At 36.8% G+C, this 17,384-nt stretch overlaps 1 protein-coding gene across 1 annotated transcript; it reads left to right on the forward strand.

The window, feature by feature from the left end:
- Positions 1 to 10,977: 10,977 nt before the first annotated feature.
- LOC110929103 lies at positions 10,978 to 12,890 on the forward strand. The gene has a single exon (XM_022172220.2). It carries the CDS (start codon positions 11,133 to 11,135, stop codon positions 12,705 to 12,707), a length of 1,575 nt encoding a protein of 524 aa, XP_022027912.1. The 5' UTR covers positions 10,978 to 11,132; the 3' UTR covers positions 12,708 to 12,890.
- Positions 12,891 to 17,384: the final 4,494 nt, after the last annotated feature.

Raw genomic sequence — 17,384 nt, forward strand, 5'->3', positions numbered from 1 at the left:
ACCAGAGTTGAACTTTTACTATAAAAAAATGAGTAAAAGATCATAATATATTTTAAAAAAAAATAAAATACATCTGGTTTTTATTATAGAGGAAAACACCTTAACAAAAATCAAAGGAAGTTTTGAAAATAATCAAAAGGATCCGACAATTTTCCAGTAAATTCATGATCATATTATTCTCAAGTTATTTTGACCATTGTCTAGGTCATTTTCTTGTCAATTGATTGAAAGTTTCTTTTAGTCATAATCACTGGAGATGCCATTGTTACCAGAACAATTTCTGCATTGATGAATGCACACAGTTGCATGATGATGACCACTGATGATCTAACTTTTAAACCACAAAAGTGTTTTATGCTTATACTCTTTTCTTTTGATTTCAAAAGTTTTTGAGATAGCCACACTTTGAGATTTGTTCATTTTTCTTTTCCCTTTTTACCCTTTTTATTCATATGTTCAGAAATACTCACTAGGAGATTATATTTTGAACATACTTTGTCCATAATCATTTTGAAGCAATGTTTTGAGAGATCTGAACATTTTTGACCATATTTTATTACAGATCTCACATCACTTATGATTAGGACTGTTTTGACACCTTATTTTCTCAATGTGTTTTAGACAAAGTTTATTTGGTCCTTTTGAAGGTACTCAACTTGCCTTTGAGCACATGAGAGATTTTGCCTAAAGTTTTATTTCCCCCTTTTCTATGTCAGCAGTATTCTAGTGTTTTGGATGAACACAAGTTTTGCTGAACTGAGGTACATACTTTAGTGTTTATTGAAAAACATCACAAATATCGAAACAACAATTGAAATCAATTTTGGAAACATCGAACAAACCCATAATTTTATCAGATATTTTGCAGATCTGAAAACTATGAGTGACATATGCATGATAACACTTGTTGTGTGAGATTTGTGTGTCATATGACATCTTGGTTGATTTACAGAGTATCTGAATAACCATTTTGACCATGATTCACTCTTTACTCTGTTTTTCAACTGAATATAACCAACCTTAGTATCAATAAATTTTGAGCTGAACTGTTATGTCAAATTGATTGTTAGATCGAATTTGACTGTCCAAGCTCTGATACCAATTGTTAGGATCTGGGGCCGTCATGATTGTGTTTGTTTGCATAAAACGATTAATCAGAACATATGAAATGATATAAGTGCAGCGGAAATGAGTAGCAAACTTTGTAAACACAATCAAAGGAAAGTATAGATTGATAAACAATTGCTTTTCATTGAGTCAAAAGATTTACATAAAAGCAAAAGATTACAATGCAAGCTTACAGTCTAAACCCCCCCTCAGCCTGATACACCAGAGCTGGTTGCACAAGATGAAAGGATTGAATTGAGGAGAAGAACTCCCTCAAAACGATCAAGTATAACAGTACAGAATACTGTCATATTTATAGGCAAACCAAACTACTGATGAGCTTCAGCTGACGTCACCATGATAGTGACATCTAATGACCTAACAAACTATAAACACTGTTCTATACAAACTACTGACATGTAACATCAGATAAGTAGTAGAAAGCAAAACTAAGGAAGCTTCACGTTCCACTGTTGTAGCCTGAGCACAGATGTTGAATCTTCAGTGCATTCTTCAAAGGTGATCAGTCTTTGAGAGCAGTGCTTGAGTCTTCAGCAGTACTTAGGAAACAGCAGTAGATAGAGCATCAGTGTTTGTCTTCAGCAGTCGTTGGATGATCATCAGAGTTTCGTCTATCAATTGTTGTAGTTGAGCAGCACTTAAGATCCATCAGCTGTTAGATAACCACTGTCAAGGGGAGAGCATAGGATAAACTGCTGCTTATTGATGGTCCACTGAGGAGATCCGGTTTTGGCTTTACATTATTTGTTCCTCTGTTAGGGTTCAATCCTAACATCTAACACAGACGCTAAAAACACCATCTGTTGTTTGGCAGATTCTTCACTAAAATTCTGACCATTCTTCAGATCCACAGCAATGTTGCATTGAAACAGATTCTTTGGTGCAGATTGATTTGAAGTATTTGACGATGAACCACCATGATAGCCACTGCTAGGAGTTTCTTGATTCATTGTGTTTGAGCTTTCTGCTGAAAAAGCTGTCTTAGGAGATGCGGTCTTTGGGATCATACTACCTCAGTAATACAACTCCACATTCTGCTGATAAGATGAGTTGTTGACTTTGCTGGATTTCTTGATCTCTAATTCATGGCTTTCTAGTCTTTCGATAAGCAGATCCACTGTCAAATCTTCTAACTTGATTGTGTTCTTCAGCATCAAGGCAAAATACTGCCAATCTTGCTCATTCGGTAGTGAGTCAAACAATTTGTCAACCAACTCTTCTTGAGTGTATATGATTTTATGTCTTGCAAGCTCCATCTTCAAATGCCCGAATCTTTCAATCATCTTGGAAACAGACTCGTTCTTTAAACAACCAAACAAATCAAACTCTTTTCTTAACAATTTCTTTTTGTTTTTAACTATCTCAGCACTACCAACACATTTTATTTTTAATTTTTCCCAAAGGTCTCTCGAATCTTTGTACTCGATTAGTGAGATAATATCATCTCTGACAGATTGGTGAAGCAGAGTAATGCACTTTTGTTCAGCAACATATCTTTCTATTTGATTTTCTTCTAAATTTTCATAATCCGTTCTCCCCAAATCAAAACCATTTTTCAAACTTTTCCAACTAGGATATGCAAACGCTTTAAGCCATTCTTCAAATCTTGTAGCCCACCTATTGTAATCTTCAATTGCCATCAACTTGGGCGGCTTATTATATGTTCCATATGCACTGTCTACAGTCATAGCATCAAAAATAATTTTCTTTGCACTCGGTGTTGGTGTAGTTTCATTCGTGTTATTTGATGTGCCATCTCCCGAACAACTGGTAAATGCAAACACATCACTAAATGGATTCATAAAATCATCCATCTTTCAATTACCTGAAACAATCAACAAACACTTAGAAATATTTTTGAAATTTTGAAAAGTAGTTTCAAACGGAATCAGTTCAAGCGAAATAGCTCAAACGAAATTACCAAGCGGAATAACGTTTTCGAACGAAATTACCAAGCGAAATCCAATTCTGTGCGGAATTAGTTCAAATTCAAACGAAATTAAGCTATCTTGGCGCGAAATTAGGAATTTCGTATGAAATCCTCAAACGAAATTAGATTTCGTTTGAAATTATCAACACTTTCAAGCGAAATTAGGACCAAAGTGTAATTCCATGCGAAATTATAGTGACAATTTCGTGCGGAATTAAGATGACGTCAGTATTGTCGATCACAATTTCGTCAAATTGATCCTGTTTTACTTCGAATTAAGGTCTAATTTTTTCAAGGATTAGTTAAAACAGTGTTTCGCTTATAATATGTGAAAATCAAGCCATTTTGTCCGTTAAATTCTGATTAATTTTGGAAAGGAAGAGTAGAAGTGAGAGAATCCGATGAAATCAAGCTGAATTGGTATGAACTCCTCGTCCTGAGCTCTGATACCACTTGTTGGATCGTCGTGTGACCCTAACGAGTCAATCTGAAGAGTTCAGAATCAATATCAAAGGCGGAATCTGTGATATCGATGTAAACACAACTTGATACTTCCTAATTATCTTCTCTTATTGATTTCCAAAGCTTTTACAATTCAAATGACAATCCAGCAGCACCTCGGCTCTGAAAACAACAACCTAATTTCGTTCCAAATGACACAGCAAGATCAGTATTTATAGGATGGCTAATTCCGCACGGAATCATCTTAAACGAAATTACATGTTCATGCGGAATTACATTCCAAACGAAATTACCATTTCAAACGGAATTAGCTAATTTCGTGTGGAATAACCTTAGAGTAATTTCGTGCATAATTACTAATTTCGTATGAAATGACAATTAGGTCATTTCATGCGAAATTACCCTAAAATACTATTTTCTCGATTTTCGTGCCCTGATCTATCTAATACAATACAAGACTCGATAAAGACGAAGTTAACAGACATTAGTGCACCAACAAAAACTCTTAACAACCAAATATACGTATCAGCAGTTTTCGACGCCAATAACGCTGCACCAAATGTAACATTGCAGTGATGATTGTCTATACCAGTGAACGGTACGAACACCATAGAGTATCTGCATATGAAAACGCCATGAGAATTGAAACAATGATAAAACGCCATTGAATGTAAACTAATAAAACGCCATTGCATGTAAAATAATAAAACGCCATTGCATGTAAATTAATAAAACACCAAAACAGAAGAAGTTGAATTACAAAATATTACTTGTTGGAACGATACGTGGCGTCAAACGAAATCACATCACCAAACACGTGGTAATTACGTTTGGCTTGATCGTTACACCAAAAAAGACCCTTCAAACGATTCTCTTCGTCTGTGATGTAATCATACGAGAAATTAGGCTGAGAATGTTTTTTTTTTTCATTCAAATGTCTCGCAACCATATTGGCGTCATATTCCCCTATAAACAAGTTAATTTGCATCTTATAGTTCTTAAATTCAACTTTACTTGCACCCACGTCTTCAAAACCGCCAAAACAAGTCTTCATAACATTAAACGCCTTGACGGGACCCAAATTCAGCTTAGACATGCTGTGTATAACATGCTTCTGGAGCTGAGTGAGGTGTCATTCAGTTGGAAGAAAATGCTTATCGGGACGTTCAATAAGTTCATGATTGTGCTCCTCGACAAACTTATACACCTTCCATGATCCAGCCTCAAAAAGCACACATAACAGTGCACCACAATTAGTCCTCTTTGAAAAGTTAGATCGCACTACTCGCTCCTTTTGATTGGGGTCCAACGTATCAACATTCTTGTCCTTGTATAACCCAGATCTGCACACAAGTAATACTTAATATGTAAGACACCTTTAGAGTTTGTCTTTGTAGTCCTTTTCCTGACTGAAAACCCACACTCTTTGGCATATTTAACATACATTAAATAACAATCATCAAGGCTTGAGAATACCATGTCCATTGTGGGCTTTAATTCTTGACTGACGTCAGTAATGATAAATGGTAATCCAGTTTTGGGGCAAAGCCTTTGACTCGAGGAAGAGACTTCGTCTGAGAAAACACAGTGAGGAGCAGAAAAATCAGAAAAACACAGTGATGTCTCGTAGTAACATTATACATTAAAACGCCATTAATTGAATAATAAACAAGACATAACAAACACATAATTTAAAAACGACATGATAAAAAAGCCATGAGAAGAATAATTAAAAACACTTAACAACATAAATAATTAACAAAATATAACATCATAATGAAAACGCCATAATTAACAAAACTAATGTTTACACAAATTAACAAAATAGTAATAACTGATGTTCACAAATACTACTAAATAAAATTCAAAACTAATCAAATAGATGAAAAAACGCCAATGATCGTAAAAGCATAAGAAATACACTAGAACGTAAACGACAATTAAAATTAATATTGAAAACTCCAAGTGCAGTTCTTAATAATTATTTAAATATCAATTAAAACGCGATTAAATTGCATAATTGAATAACGCTATTGAAAATCATACAACACATTATAAAAATAAATAATACAAAAAACGCCATAGAACAATGATAAAAGAACAAAACGCCATATTTGTTGCATGATTTGCTGGAACGAAAATAGAAAACGCCAACGAATTTTAGTTTGTCGAACAGAATCCACGTTAAACGCCATAGATCTGAGAAAGCTTACAAAGGAGGTAACATCGAACAATAAATCTTTGGAGTTTTAATTTGAAAGAGATTTATAACGCGAATAAGGAGGGAACATATAAAAGGACAATCGTACCCCCGCATAACAATTAGGGCCCCCTGCCACGTGTTGGGCCAGGATCCGTTCTCACCGTTCTCTCCTGAACCCGTTTCCATTTATATATATGGTTACTTATATCATGTAATTTAACTTTTGTTTCTTTTTTCAATATTTATATAGGAAGATGATCAAATAGGAAGTTTATTTTGGCTAGGAAGGATAGTAAACAACAGGATTATGACATGTGGTAAAATTTAAAATAAAGGGAAGGGGTATTTTAGTCAATTTTATCCAATCTTCTCTTTTCTTCTCTCTGTAACTTCAAAACCCACCATTTTCAAAACTCACCATCTTCAACCTTTTCTTCACTTTCTATCTCAATAATCACTACATTATAGTGCGATTTCCGTCACCAATCAATGATTCAAAAACCCAATCAACGTGTTCTTCAACTTTTTTGAAGAAACCCAATTTAATTTCATACAATATCTCATTTTTTTCCCGTGATTTTGAAGCGGATCACTCAATTCGTTCGATTCAATCGCTGATAAGTGTTACCAACATTCAAATTTCGTCAATCGTTGAAGAAATCTAAAGAAATCGGCTTCGATCTATGTAAGAAATTTTTGAATTGCATTTTTACGATCTGGGTTTTTGAATTGAGTCATTACGTTTTACAAAGTAACAAAAAACACTGTTTTTTTTTTTTTTGTATTTTCAGTGCATTGGGTTTTAGAAACAACACATTTTATTGTGTTTTTAGTTCATTGCGTTTTAGGTAAAACACATTTTATGTGTTTTTAGACCATTGCGTTTTAGAAAAAAAAAACACTTTCTTTTGTGTTTTTATCTATTCCGTTTTAGGAAAACACATTTTTATGTGTTTTTTGGTCCAATGCGTTTTAGAAAAACACATTTTAAAGTGTTTTTAGTCCATTGCGTTTTAGGTAAAACACATTTTTATGTGTTTTTAGTCCATTGCGTTTTAGAAAGAACACTTTCTTTTGTGTTTTAGGCCATTGCGTTTTAGAAAAAAGACATTTTTATGTGTTTTTTAGTACATTGTGTTTTAGAAAAATACATTTTGAAGTGTTTTCAGTCTATTGTATTTTAGGTAAAACATATTTTTATGTGTTTTCAGTCCATTGCGTTTTAGAAAGTAAACTTTCTTTTGTGTTTTTAGGCCATTGCTTTTTAGAAAAAAAAAAAAAAAAAAACATTTCTTTGTGTTTTCTGGCCATTATGTTTTAGAAATAAGACATTTCTTTATGTTTTCTGGTCATTGCGTTTTAGAAATAAGACATTTCTTTGTGTTTTTTGTCTATTGCGTTTTAGAAAAAAGTATTTTTTTATGCTTTTTGTCCATTGCGTTTTACGCAACTGGGTTGTCGAAAAAAATTTCGAAAATATAGAAATAGTATACTCGTTTTAAAGATAAAAAAAACGCCCGTTTTTTGGTGCAACTTTTATAAAAAAAAATAATGTCGTATGAGAGAGTTATTAACGATTAAAAAATGGGGGGATTGGATCAGATGGAAACTATTGTCTTGGATTAACTAGAATGCCCCTACATAAACCCACGCGCCTTTTTTTTCTTCAATTTCACTCATTTAATCTTAGCTATTGATTAATAAATAGATGATCAAGATTACTTCGTAGCCTTTTTAACCAAATAAACTTAATATTATATCCTAATATTATTATATATATCAAATAACATCACTGGTTTGCGCCAGTGATGTTTTGGGTATTTGATATGTTGACCACAAGTTTATGTCTTTCATATTAGCCACAAGATTTTGTTTCTTTTATACACTTTCCTTTTTTCCATTCTGGTTTCGTGGCATCACCCAGAAGTCAATGACGCAGACGTTCTCAACGTCATTCTTCCACTTTCTATCCACTACATCTGAAGAACTTCGGATTTGATTCCCATGGTGGAAAAACATCAACCACCAACCTGTACCACCATCGTGCATTATCATCATAGATTTACTATGGAAACCATAAATCGGTGATGGTTAATGAATATCGAATCGGCGATTATTGAACACCCCAAACCATAAATCAAAGGGGGAGAGGAGATCGAAGCGGCAGCCACATGGCTGGAAGAACAATGGGGCAGATGATGGCGTTTGCATCAAGATGGTTGTGTTGTGGTGACTTTGCCAGTGGCAGTGGCGGTTTGGTGGTGGTGATGTGTTGGAAGGATAGATTCTTTTAAAACACCGTGGAAAGAGAAAAGAAGGTCTATTATAATATATGCAAATTTTTAAGCTAGATTGCCGGAAGCTATAGTCGTCGGCCCGAAACAAAGAAGGATATTGTCAACATTTAAAGTGGTAGGGGGCCCTGTCGCCCTGATTCCTGAAGCGGTGAAGGATGGTTTCAAATAAATCTATATATAATAAAAAAGGAGTTGAATGTAGGGGTGAGCAAGTTTAGGTCCGGACCAAAAATACCCGAGAACCGAACTGAAAATATACCCAACCCGACCCGAACCTAAGTACCTAGGTATTTAGATCGGTTCCAATTTTTCATATAAAATAGGGTCGGGTCGGTTCTCGGTTCTTTTCATGGTGAAACCCGACTTGGACCTATGGACCGGAACCTAACCTATATTTAGGGTAGTGAATCAGTTCTGTATTTTATGTTTGATCGGTTCTCGGGTCGGGTCGGGTAAAGGTCGGTTCGGGTCGGGTTTTTCCTTTTGCTCACCCCTAGTTGAATGAACAGTGATTTAATATTATTAAATTAGAATTAGAATTAGAATTATTTAAAATTAGAATGGAATGAATAGTAACATCATTAAGAGATGAGCAAATGGTATCGGGTATAGGTATCGGTCTCAAATTTAACAAACCGGTGTATTTTTGGTACCGGTTCTGCACAGGTATTCCCCGGTTTTTACCCTCAAATACCGGTGCCCTACCTGTACCGACCAGTACCGAACCGTACCATACTAGGTATATTCGGTACCGGTACCCACTTTTGGGGATTTCGGTAACGGTATTTTCGGTACCGGTTGGTAACGAGCTCATCAAATCCTGTAGCAACGCAACAATGCAAGTAATTGCACCGTTTAGATTACTTTTCATACACACAGTAAGTAAACTGTAATTCGTTTGAATGAGGTTTTATATACACAACAACTTACTTTGCTTTCTTTTTTGTCTTTTTCTGTAATGAATGAATTGTAGCATGTAAAATTAACTTGGATATTTATAATATTGATGAGCAAATCGTATCAAATCCTGTAAACGAACCGGTATCGTATCGGTACCAAATTTACTATACCAAAACATTTTCGGTACCAATTTGGTACCCACCTTTTGGCGTTTTCAGAATTGTTACTTTCGGTTCGACACCAGTCTAGAACCATACCTGTATTTATTGATTTTTACCTTCAAATACCATACCGTATTGTACCGAGCATTTTCGGGATCGGTACTTTCGCTGCCGTTACCGGTACCGAGCTCATCCATATTTTAACGTGTTAGCAACGTAATAACTGAATTGAAAACAAACAAATTTCCAACGTGTAGGACGTGTGGGCCCTATTATTATATATTAGGTTAGAGTTAATAACTGTTTTCGTCCATGTGGTTTGTCAAAAATCACTATTTCAGTCCATTAGTTTAAATATTGCGATTTCAGTCCCTGTGGTTTCACTTTCGTAACCATTTCAGTCCACCTCGTAACCATTTCAGTCACTGTACTTAACAGAATAATGGACTGAAATGGTTACGAAAGTGAAACCACAGGGACTGAAATGGTTACGAAAGTGAAGCCACAGGGACTGAAATTGCAATTTTTAAACTAATGGACTGAAATAGTGATTTTTGACAAACCACAGGGACGAAAAAAGTAATTAACTCATTAGGTTATTTAAAATCGTTTTTTTATGACGGAGTGACTAACCTTACCACGTCATTTTGTTTATGTTTTGATATTCAGTAATTGTTTGCCGTTGCTGACACGCCTTTTGTAGTCATTAAGTCCTGCCGCAACGCACGAGATGAAAATAACTAGTTATAAATTAAATAATATTATGTAATTTAACTTTTGTTTCTTTTTTCAAGAGTAAAATGCACGGATAGTCCCTGTGGTTTGGTGAAATTTCACCTTTAGTCCCCAACTTTTCAAAATTACACTCTTAGTCCTTGTGGTTTGACAAGTTGTTACTCGGATAGTCCCCAAAGCGGATGGAGGTTAGTTTTTCTGGTTAATTGGGTGTGAAATGACAAGGACTATCCGAGTAACAACTTGTCAAACCACAGGGACTATCCGAGTAACCTTCATCCGCTTTAGGGACTATCCGAGTAACAACTTGTCAAACCACAGGGATTAAGAGTGTAATTCTGAAAAGTTGGGGACTAAAGGTGAAATTTCACCAAACCACAGGGACTATCCGTGCATTTTACTCTTTTTTCAATAATCTTTACCCCATTATAAAATTCCAAAAATAAAAAAGATTGAATAAATTAAATTAGAAAATCCCTATACATTATTTTCATAGTCTCAGGCTCATCCTAGAGTTATTCAAAAAACTCAAGATTCGGAATAAAAAAAAAAATAGAAAAAATTAAATTAGAAAACTCCCTACATTACTCTCATAGTTTCATGGTCATCCTAGAGTTGTTTAATACCTCCAGATTCGGAGTCGCTCAAGAAAAGGTTGACAAGTGGCTTATTCAAAACCGAGCCAGACCAACTCAGTGTGTAGCTGAGTCGAGCCCGAGTCAATGTGGGTTGATCCTTTCCTCGGCTAGGTTTATTTTAGTTTACTGAATATAAGAAAAACAAAAAGTGTATGGAATTTTTATGGTATTAACTGCCCTTGAAAGTAATATTAAAAAGTTAATCAATTCAAATTCAAATTTATTAGAAATATGAACATTTCTTTGAGTTTTGTATAAGCTTGAAAACCATATACGTTCTTCAATTCTTTTAAAGTTTATATTTAAAAATCTTTTTCCTCTTCAATCCACAAATCAGCTCATTTATCATCCATTAATCATCACATGCTATAACCCATTTTGGCAAAGTTTATAATTATCCCTAGCACCCTTCGTAACCAACTCTTTTGGTTGTGTTTCAGGTTGTCGTTAATTAAGATCTTTTTTTTAAATATAATAAAAATCGCAGCCATTAAATGCACATGAAACCAAACACAAAACAAGTGACTGAAATTCACCAATTTTATAACATCCTTTTGAGGCCATAACCACCTCCAAGTTATCCAATTTTCATTCACTCATTTACCCTATAAATTCCCATCACCATTCATCATACTATACACTTCAACTCTCACACACCCAGAGATTCATTTATTTTGCATGAAAATGGACTTATGGTCATGGATATCTGAGTTACCAAACTCGGACGAGTGGTCACTCGATTCCACTTCCGAACTCACCTTCCAGTTAGCGAGTTCATCCGAGTCACTCCAACTCAAAGCAAGAAGAAAATTCTCATCTAACTCAGATCTGTTAGCGATCACCTTCTACGTCTCACATGACGAAAAGGCCCTCTGGGTGTCTGACACGTGTCAGGTTAACTCGGAAAAACCTTTCTTACCTCTTGTACTTCAAATCCTCCAAGAAATCATCTCCCGTTCACCTACGGCGCACGATAGCATCGCCGCCGTATGCCCGCGTTCCCAGCTCCAGAAACTGAAGCCCGACGCGGTTTCATGGATCCTCGACTCTCACGCGCCGGAATCCTTTTCGAACTTTTTTAACCTTATTTTTCTAGCGAGGTTGTTCTGGCTGTGTGCATGCGACGCGCCGTCGGAAGTGGGGTCTTTGTACTTCAACGCCATGCTGGCTCCGAACCTTGAAGCGTTCTCGTCGGCTCACGCGCCGGTGTTGCGGGCTTTCTTTGTTTCTTCCGGTATTGACGTGGAGCTTGCTATCATGCGCACGTTTGGGTACATGTTAACGAAGTGTTTGTTGTTACGAGAGGTGGGTGTAGGTTTACAGCTGCTTACGCCGTCGTATAACAACTTAGGGTTTTCTTACGCGGCGGAGACACATGGGTTGTGGGTTTTGAAAGGGTACGCGCCGCTGATGGCGATGACACGCGCCGGCTCACGCAGCGTATCACCTGTGTTTGAAACTAAGGAGTCTGTGCTAAAGTACGCGTTGGCCCACCAGCAGATTGAGGTTGTGATACAGTTGGAATATTCAGTTGAAGTTAAAGAAAGCTTTATTTTGGTTAAGGCACGTGTGGACAATATAAGGGTCCATGTGGCAAAATTAGGGTTTGGTAAGGGTGAAGAGAACAATGTTTACATGTATGAGAGGCATTTCCCAAGTCGGGTTCGGATTTGGGTCGGGCCAGAAGCCGGGGCTAGTTATGTGTCTAGTTTAACCTTAGGTCGATCCACGGATAATATCGAGAAAGAAACCGAAACACAGAAGGTATTGAAGGGTAGTTTTGGAGAAACGAAAGTTCCAAAGATGAAGGCGATGACTAGGACGACTACAAGGACAAAGGCGAGGTCATGGAGATTGGACCAAGACTCGGATGGACATGTGGCGATCTTCGACACCACACTATGTGACAACATGACGGGCGTGGAGGTCTCGACATGGCAACCACATGTTGGTGATGATGCTGGACCCAATGGACGTGTGGACCGCGATCAAGTAGGCCAGAGCTTTCAGAAACGATACACAGGGGCAAATAGATCATTTACTAAAGCCGGAAATTGGGTATTTTCTGAAGGGTTAGAAGCGGCGAAATGGAGATTAAACAAGGAAATGGAAGGGAGTGTGTTGAAATGGAGGATTGGGGGTCAAGTTTGGGTGAGTTACCTCCCAAATGAGGTAAAGAGTTCATATTTTGAAACCAGGTGTGTGGAATGGTGTGACGAGGTTGATTTGCCGTTGATTCTCGGTGCATACTAAGGTGTCAATTGAAATAAAACTAGCGATGTTTATATAGAACGTTGTTAATATAGTTTCTAGTATCTCGTGACATATGATTTTATAAGTTGTGTACATCTCAACATCTATATTATTAGGGTTTAAGCTTTAATAAACAAGCTAATCCATTGTGGAAATACATATGCATCATGTCGTTCATGTGAATTTTGATTAATCATGAATTAGGGGTATGGGCGCTCTACTAGTGATAGTTTTCCATCACTCACAACACCCAATCATTGTCCTTCACGTCATTGAGCTTGATTTCATCACTAGTGATGGATTTTACCAGGAGTGCCCATATAACTAGTGATGGTTCTTTTTTTTAATTATAAATTAACAATAACAATCTCATTTGAATAAAAATTACATTAAATAATCCTAAATTACAAACTTAAAAATAAAACTATACATTTTACATTAAATAATTCCTAAATTACAAACTTAAAAAAACTAAACATTGCAAATTAAAAAACTAAACATCACTAGTTTGCTTTGAATTATGTATTTTTATTTTCATTTGATGAAGTTTACTTTTTAATCTAATATTTTTATTAGCCCAGCCAAACCCATTGATACTTGTTTTAAGTAGATTTTAGGGTTCCATTGATACTTGTTTCTTTCTCTGGAGAACGAAAGAGGTAGGCCGTCGTCCTCCATCTCAGGTCACTTCTTCCTTCATTTTTAGTTTTCTTATATGCAATTCAACTGTAAAAAGACGGTAACATTGTTCCAAATTTCAAATCTTCACGCGTTATGGTGGCCACGAGTCATAAGATTGACGCATTGTAGAGATGCGGCGATAGTGTATCACGGACCACCATGCGTGGTCAGCCCTTCATAACGGGGCGTCCCGTCTCTCCCTTTTAAAACACTAAATGTAAATACACTTGATAAAAGTGATTATAAGGGGGTAGGGGTGGTCACTCACTCATCACTCACAGCATCCAATCAAGTTTTGTAATGTCATCAACGATTATTCCATAACTCACTACTTTTTTAGTAGAAATGGTCATTACTCACCATCACACCCAACAATCCCCCCCCCCCACCCCCAACCAACAATTTCTCTCACAATAATCAAAACTCAACGCGTCAAAAATATAACACGAATTAAGTTCAACGAGTGATGAAGAGGGGGTGGCAGTGGTGTTTGGGCTTCTTCCACGCGTGAAACTCTTTCATCACGCAGTCACCCCGGGTGTCCTAACCATAGAAGTAGAATCCAATCAAATGAGTTTTTTTTATGACTGGTTGACCCGTGCTGGTTACTTTTTTGTTTCACCTTTTTAGTAAATTAAACTTATAAAAAGATGGTGTTTTTTTTTTCAAAAATGAAGTTTCTAAATCATTTTTGTGAAAGAGTTTGATCTGGATGGTAAGTGAGTAGCCTACACCGTAGGTTAACTGGTTTAATTTATGAGAGTTTAAACTTAAATTATTTCAAGAACTAACTCTTTGTTATGTAATTAGAGGCATAAATGATATGGTTGGAGGTTCTAAAGATTTTCGTATTATTCAAAGTAAGGATCCAATATGTTGGGGTGGGATAAGGCTTAGGGATCATTAAAACCTGGGTCTGATTCTCACAAGGGAGGTTTTCTCAGATTTATTGGGTTTCTTCCTAAATTGGTGTATAGGCATTATTATCTAGTGGAGATGGATATGATCGAATGATTCCGCTCGTGACACGATGACATTCTAATGATCTGTCGGTGATCCAAATTTACCATTAAAAAAAAGGATCCAACATGTAATTAGAGGTATAAATGATATGGTTGTAGGTTCTAAAGATCATCATGATAATTTAAAAGTAAGGATCCAACAACAATTGAAGAAAACATTCCAAGTACATGATTGTAGCGATATTACAATTTTCACTAAATATATAAACTTCATACGTCCAAAAAAATGCAGCATTATACTCTTCATACCAAGTTTATTATTGCATGATGGAACATATGTGGATAAGTTTAAAAAATCTCAGGTTTTAGTATATTTTTTAACGAGGACACACTCTCTAATTTCACACTACATGAATTTCACTTAATTATTTACAGTGGGGTTTGAACCTTCATTACTTGATTGAGGGATATTCACTAATGCCATTAGGCGAAAGGATTCTTGGCAACGGGTTTCGTATGTGTAAAAAAATGCACTCGATATGGTCGATAGACATGCACTGTTCGTCATATATAAGCCCGATCCACGAACACTGACCAATAAGGACATCACATGTGTCATACAAACGGGCCATCAGGTGACTTCTGCCTTTGACTTGATAGCTCACTGAACCAACTTGACCACTAAATCTACTGACCCACCCCATGCCAATGCGTAGACTCCCTCTTTGGCCGACTAATAAGGACACACTTTTTTTCTTTCTTGTTTATTACTTAATCACTTCATCAATGATCTATTTGTTGGAAATCTAGGGTATCCGTTTTAATTTATAAAATCCGATTTTATATTAAAAATAACACTATATTATTTAGTTTAGATGCGGAAGCGTTGATAAAACACAAACACGGATAAAGTATCCCACTAGCGATCCAGTAATTATATAAAATAAAACGCAACCATAGCAGGTTTAGGGTTATACCTTGACGAAAACCGAAGACTCGCACGATGGATGCAACGAATGGCTCTGCTAGTAAACCAAATCACAAATCTCCAAGAACACCACGAGATTCCACACGCGAGACAGATACAATCTGAATCACCAAAACACGAGACGACGGATGGTGGTGGCGGCGGCAATGCAGCGGCAGAGGCGTGGCCGGAGGCGGATGTCGGACAGCGGTAGTAGGGTCGCGACGAGGGAGAGAGGAGAGAGAGGGGCTACGGTTTCCATCTTATATCTTGCCTCTTGTGTTGTCATGTAATTGGGGTTTGCGATTAAGGTTCCTTTTTTTTTTTTTTTTTTGTAGAGAAATCTTAATTATAACAGGCAGGTGTTCCTCTTCTCAGGCGATTTCCGGTGAGTTTTAAACAAATTCCGATCTGGCGGCTCGACGATTGAAGATTAAAGTATTTAGCGAACGAGGTTTAGTCGAGTGATTTCTTGATCCAACTTTTCTTCTAATCTTCTTTTCCGGTTCATCCATTCGCTGAGTGTTCGGATTCCGGCGAGATTTCAAAACTCCGATCAGTTGGCTCGACGATGAAGATTAAAGCGGATTAGATAGTGAAGTTGTTTCAGATTCACACAATAACTGTGTCTCTTGACCTAACCTTTTTTTCTAAACATCTTTCTTGCTTCAATCCATTCGCCGTCTGTTTCGGGTTCCAGCGGTGAAGTGTGAAAACCATGGAGAGAGAGGAAGGCGAGATAGAACCAGAATACAATGATGAACTTAGAAAGGAGAAGGCAACAACTTTCTATGTCTCAAATCTGCACCCCCATATCACGGATGGAGAACTGTGGACGGAATGCAAGAATTACGAGCACATAGTGGATGCGTATATAGCGAGAAAACTGGATAAAAGAAGGAATCGTTTTGGTTTTTTGAGATTTATCAAAGTCAAGGATACGGACAAGATGGTGAAGGCATTAAACCAGATGACATTCTATGGTTGGAAGGTTATAGCAAATGTGGCCAGGTTTGTCAAACCAATCAAAAAAACTCAAGACCAAAAGAAGGTGTGGGCACAGAAACGCAAGGAACCAGTAAACCCAGTTTCCAACCAGCCGGAGTCATCAAAAAACGGACACTTGAAACGTGGCGTCTCGTGGGCGGATGTGGCAGCAGGTAAGACAGTTCAACAGGAGGATGCGAGTTGGTTAACGTTTGCAAACGAATCCAAACCCTACACCGAATGGAAAGGTAGATCTATAATCGGAGAACTGCATAATATTGGTGCACTAAGAGAAGTTAGCACATTTAAGAGGAAGTTGGGTCTGAAAGATTCACAAGTTAGATATTTGGGTGGATTAAAATTATTAATAATTTTTGATACAGTAGAAGACATGAATGGGACTATGATGAAGGAGAATGAATCATGGAAAGAATGGTTTGGTAACATAAAGGTATGGAACGGAGAACTTATTCTGTATGAGAGGATTGCATGGCTGAGAATCAGAGGAGTACCTCTACAGTTATGGATTGATGCAGTATTTGACTGCATAGGAGAAAGATTCGGGAGAGTTGTAAAAAAATCCGAAGCAGACGAGAAGGATATTTGTTTCAATGATGATATGATTGGTGTCATCATTAACAATGGTTCCATAATCAATGAAAAAATAACAATAAGATGGAAAAACTCACTGTTTGATGTTTGGGTGTCTGAAGTACAACAGCTATGGCTGCCGGAGTTTGTTTACGAGATGAACCAGATCGATTGTCCGAAAACATTACAGAAGGAAAATATGTCACAAGAGAATGTAGAAGATACTCCTATTCTGGAAAAAATGGAGACAGAAGGGAAGGAGTTTTAAGAAGTAGCATCGGAACCGGAGACGGAAAAATTATCACGGGCACCGGAGATGGCCCGAACAGAAAGCGATCCGGTGGGAACTGAACAGGTGGGAGGTGAAAAGATTGTGGAGGAGTCCGAAAAGTCGGGGATGGCAGTAAACGAGGAATCCATAATAAATGGGTCTACTTTTGATAATATGGAGGAGAGTTATTTAAACAAGGAACCGACAATACTGGGTGG

The sequence above is a fragment of the Helianthus annuus genome, chromosome 3, assembly GCF_002127325.2.
Source record: "Helianthus annuus cultivar XRQ/B chromosome 3, HanXRQr2.0-SUNRISE, whole genome shotgun sequence".
Taxonomy (NCBI): domain Eukaryota; kingdom Viridiplantae; phylum Streptophyta; class Magnoliopsida; order Asterales; family Asteraceae; genus Helianthus; species Helianthus annuus.

Bases quoted from the DNA above. Each gene is read 5' to 3' on its own strand.
- LOC110929103 (XM_022172220.2), top strand. From the start codon at position 11,133: ATGAAAATGGACTTATGGTCATGGATATCTGAGTTACCAAACTCGGAC.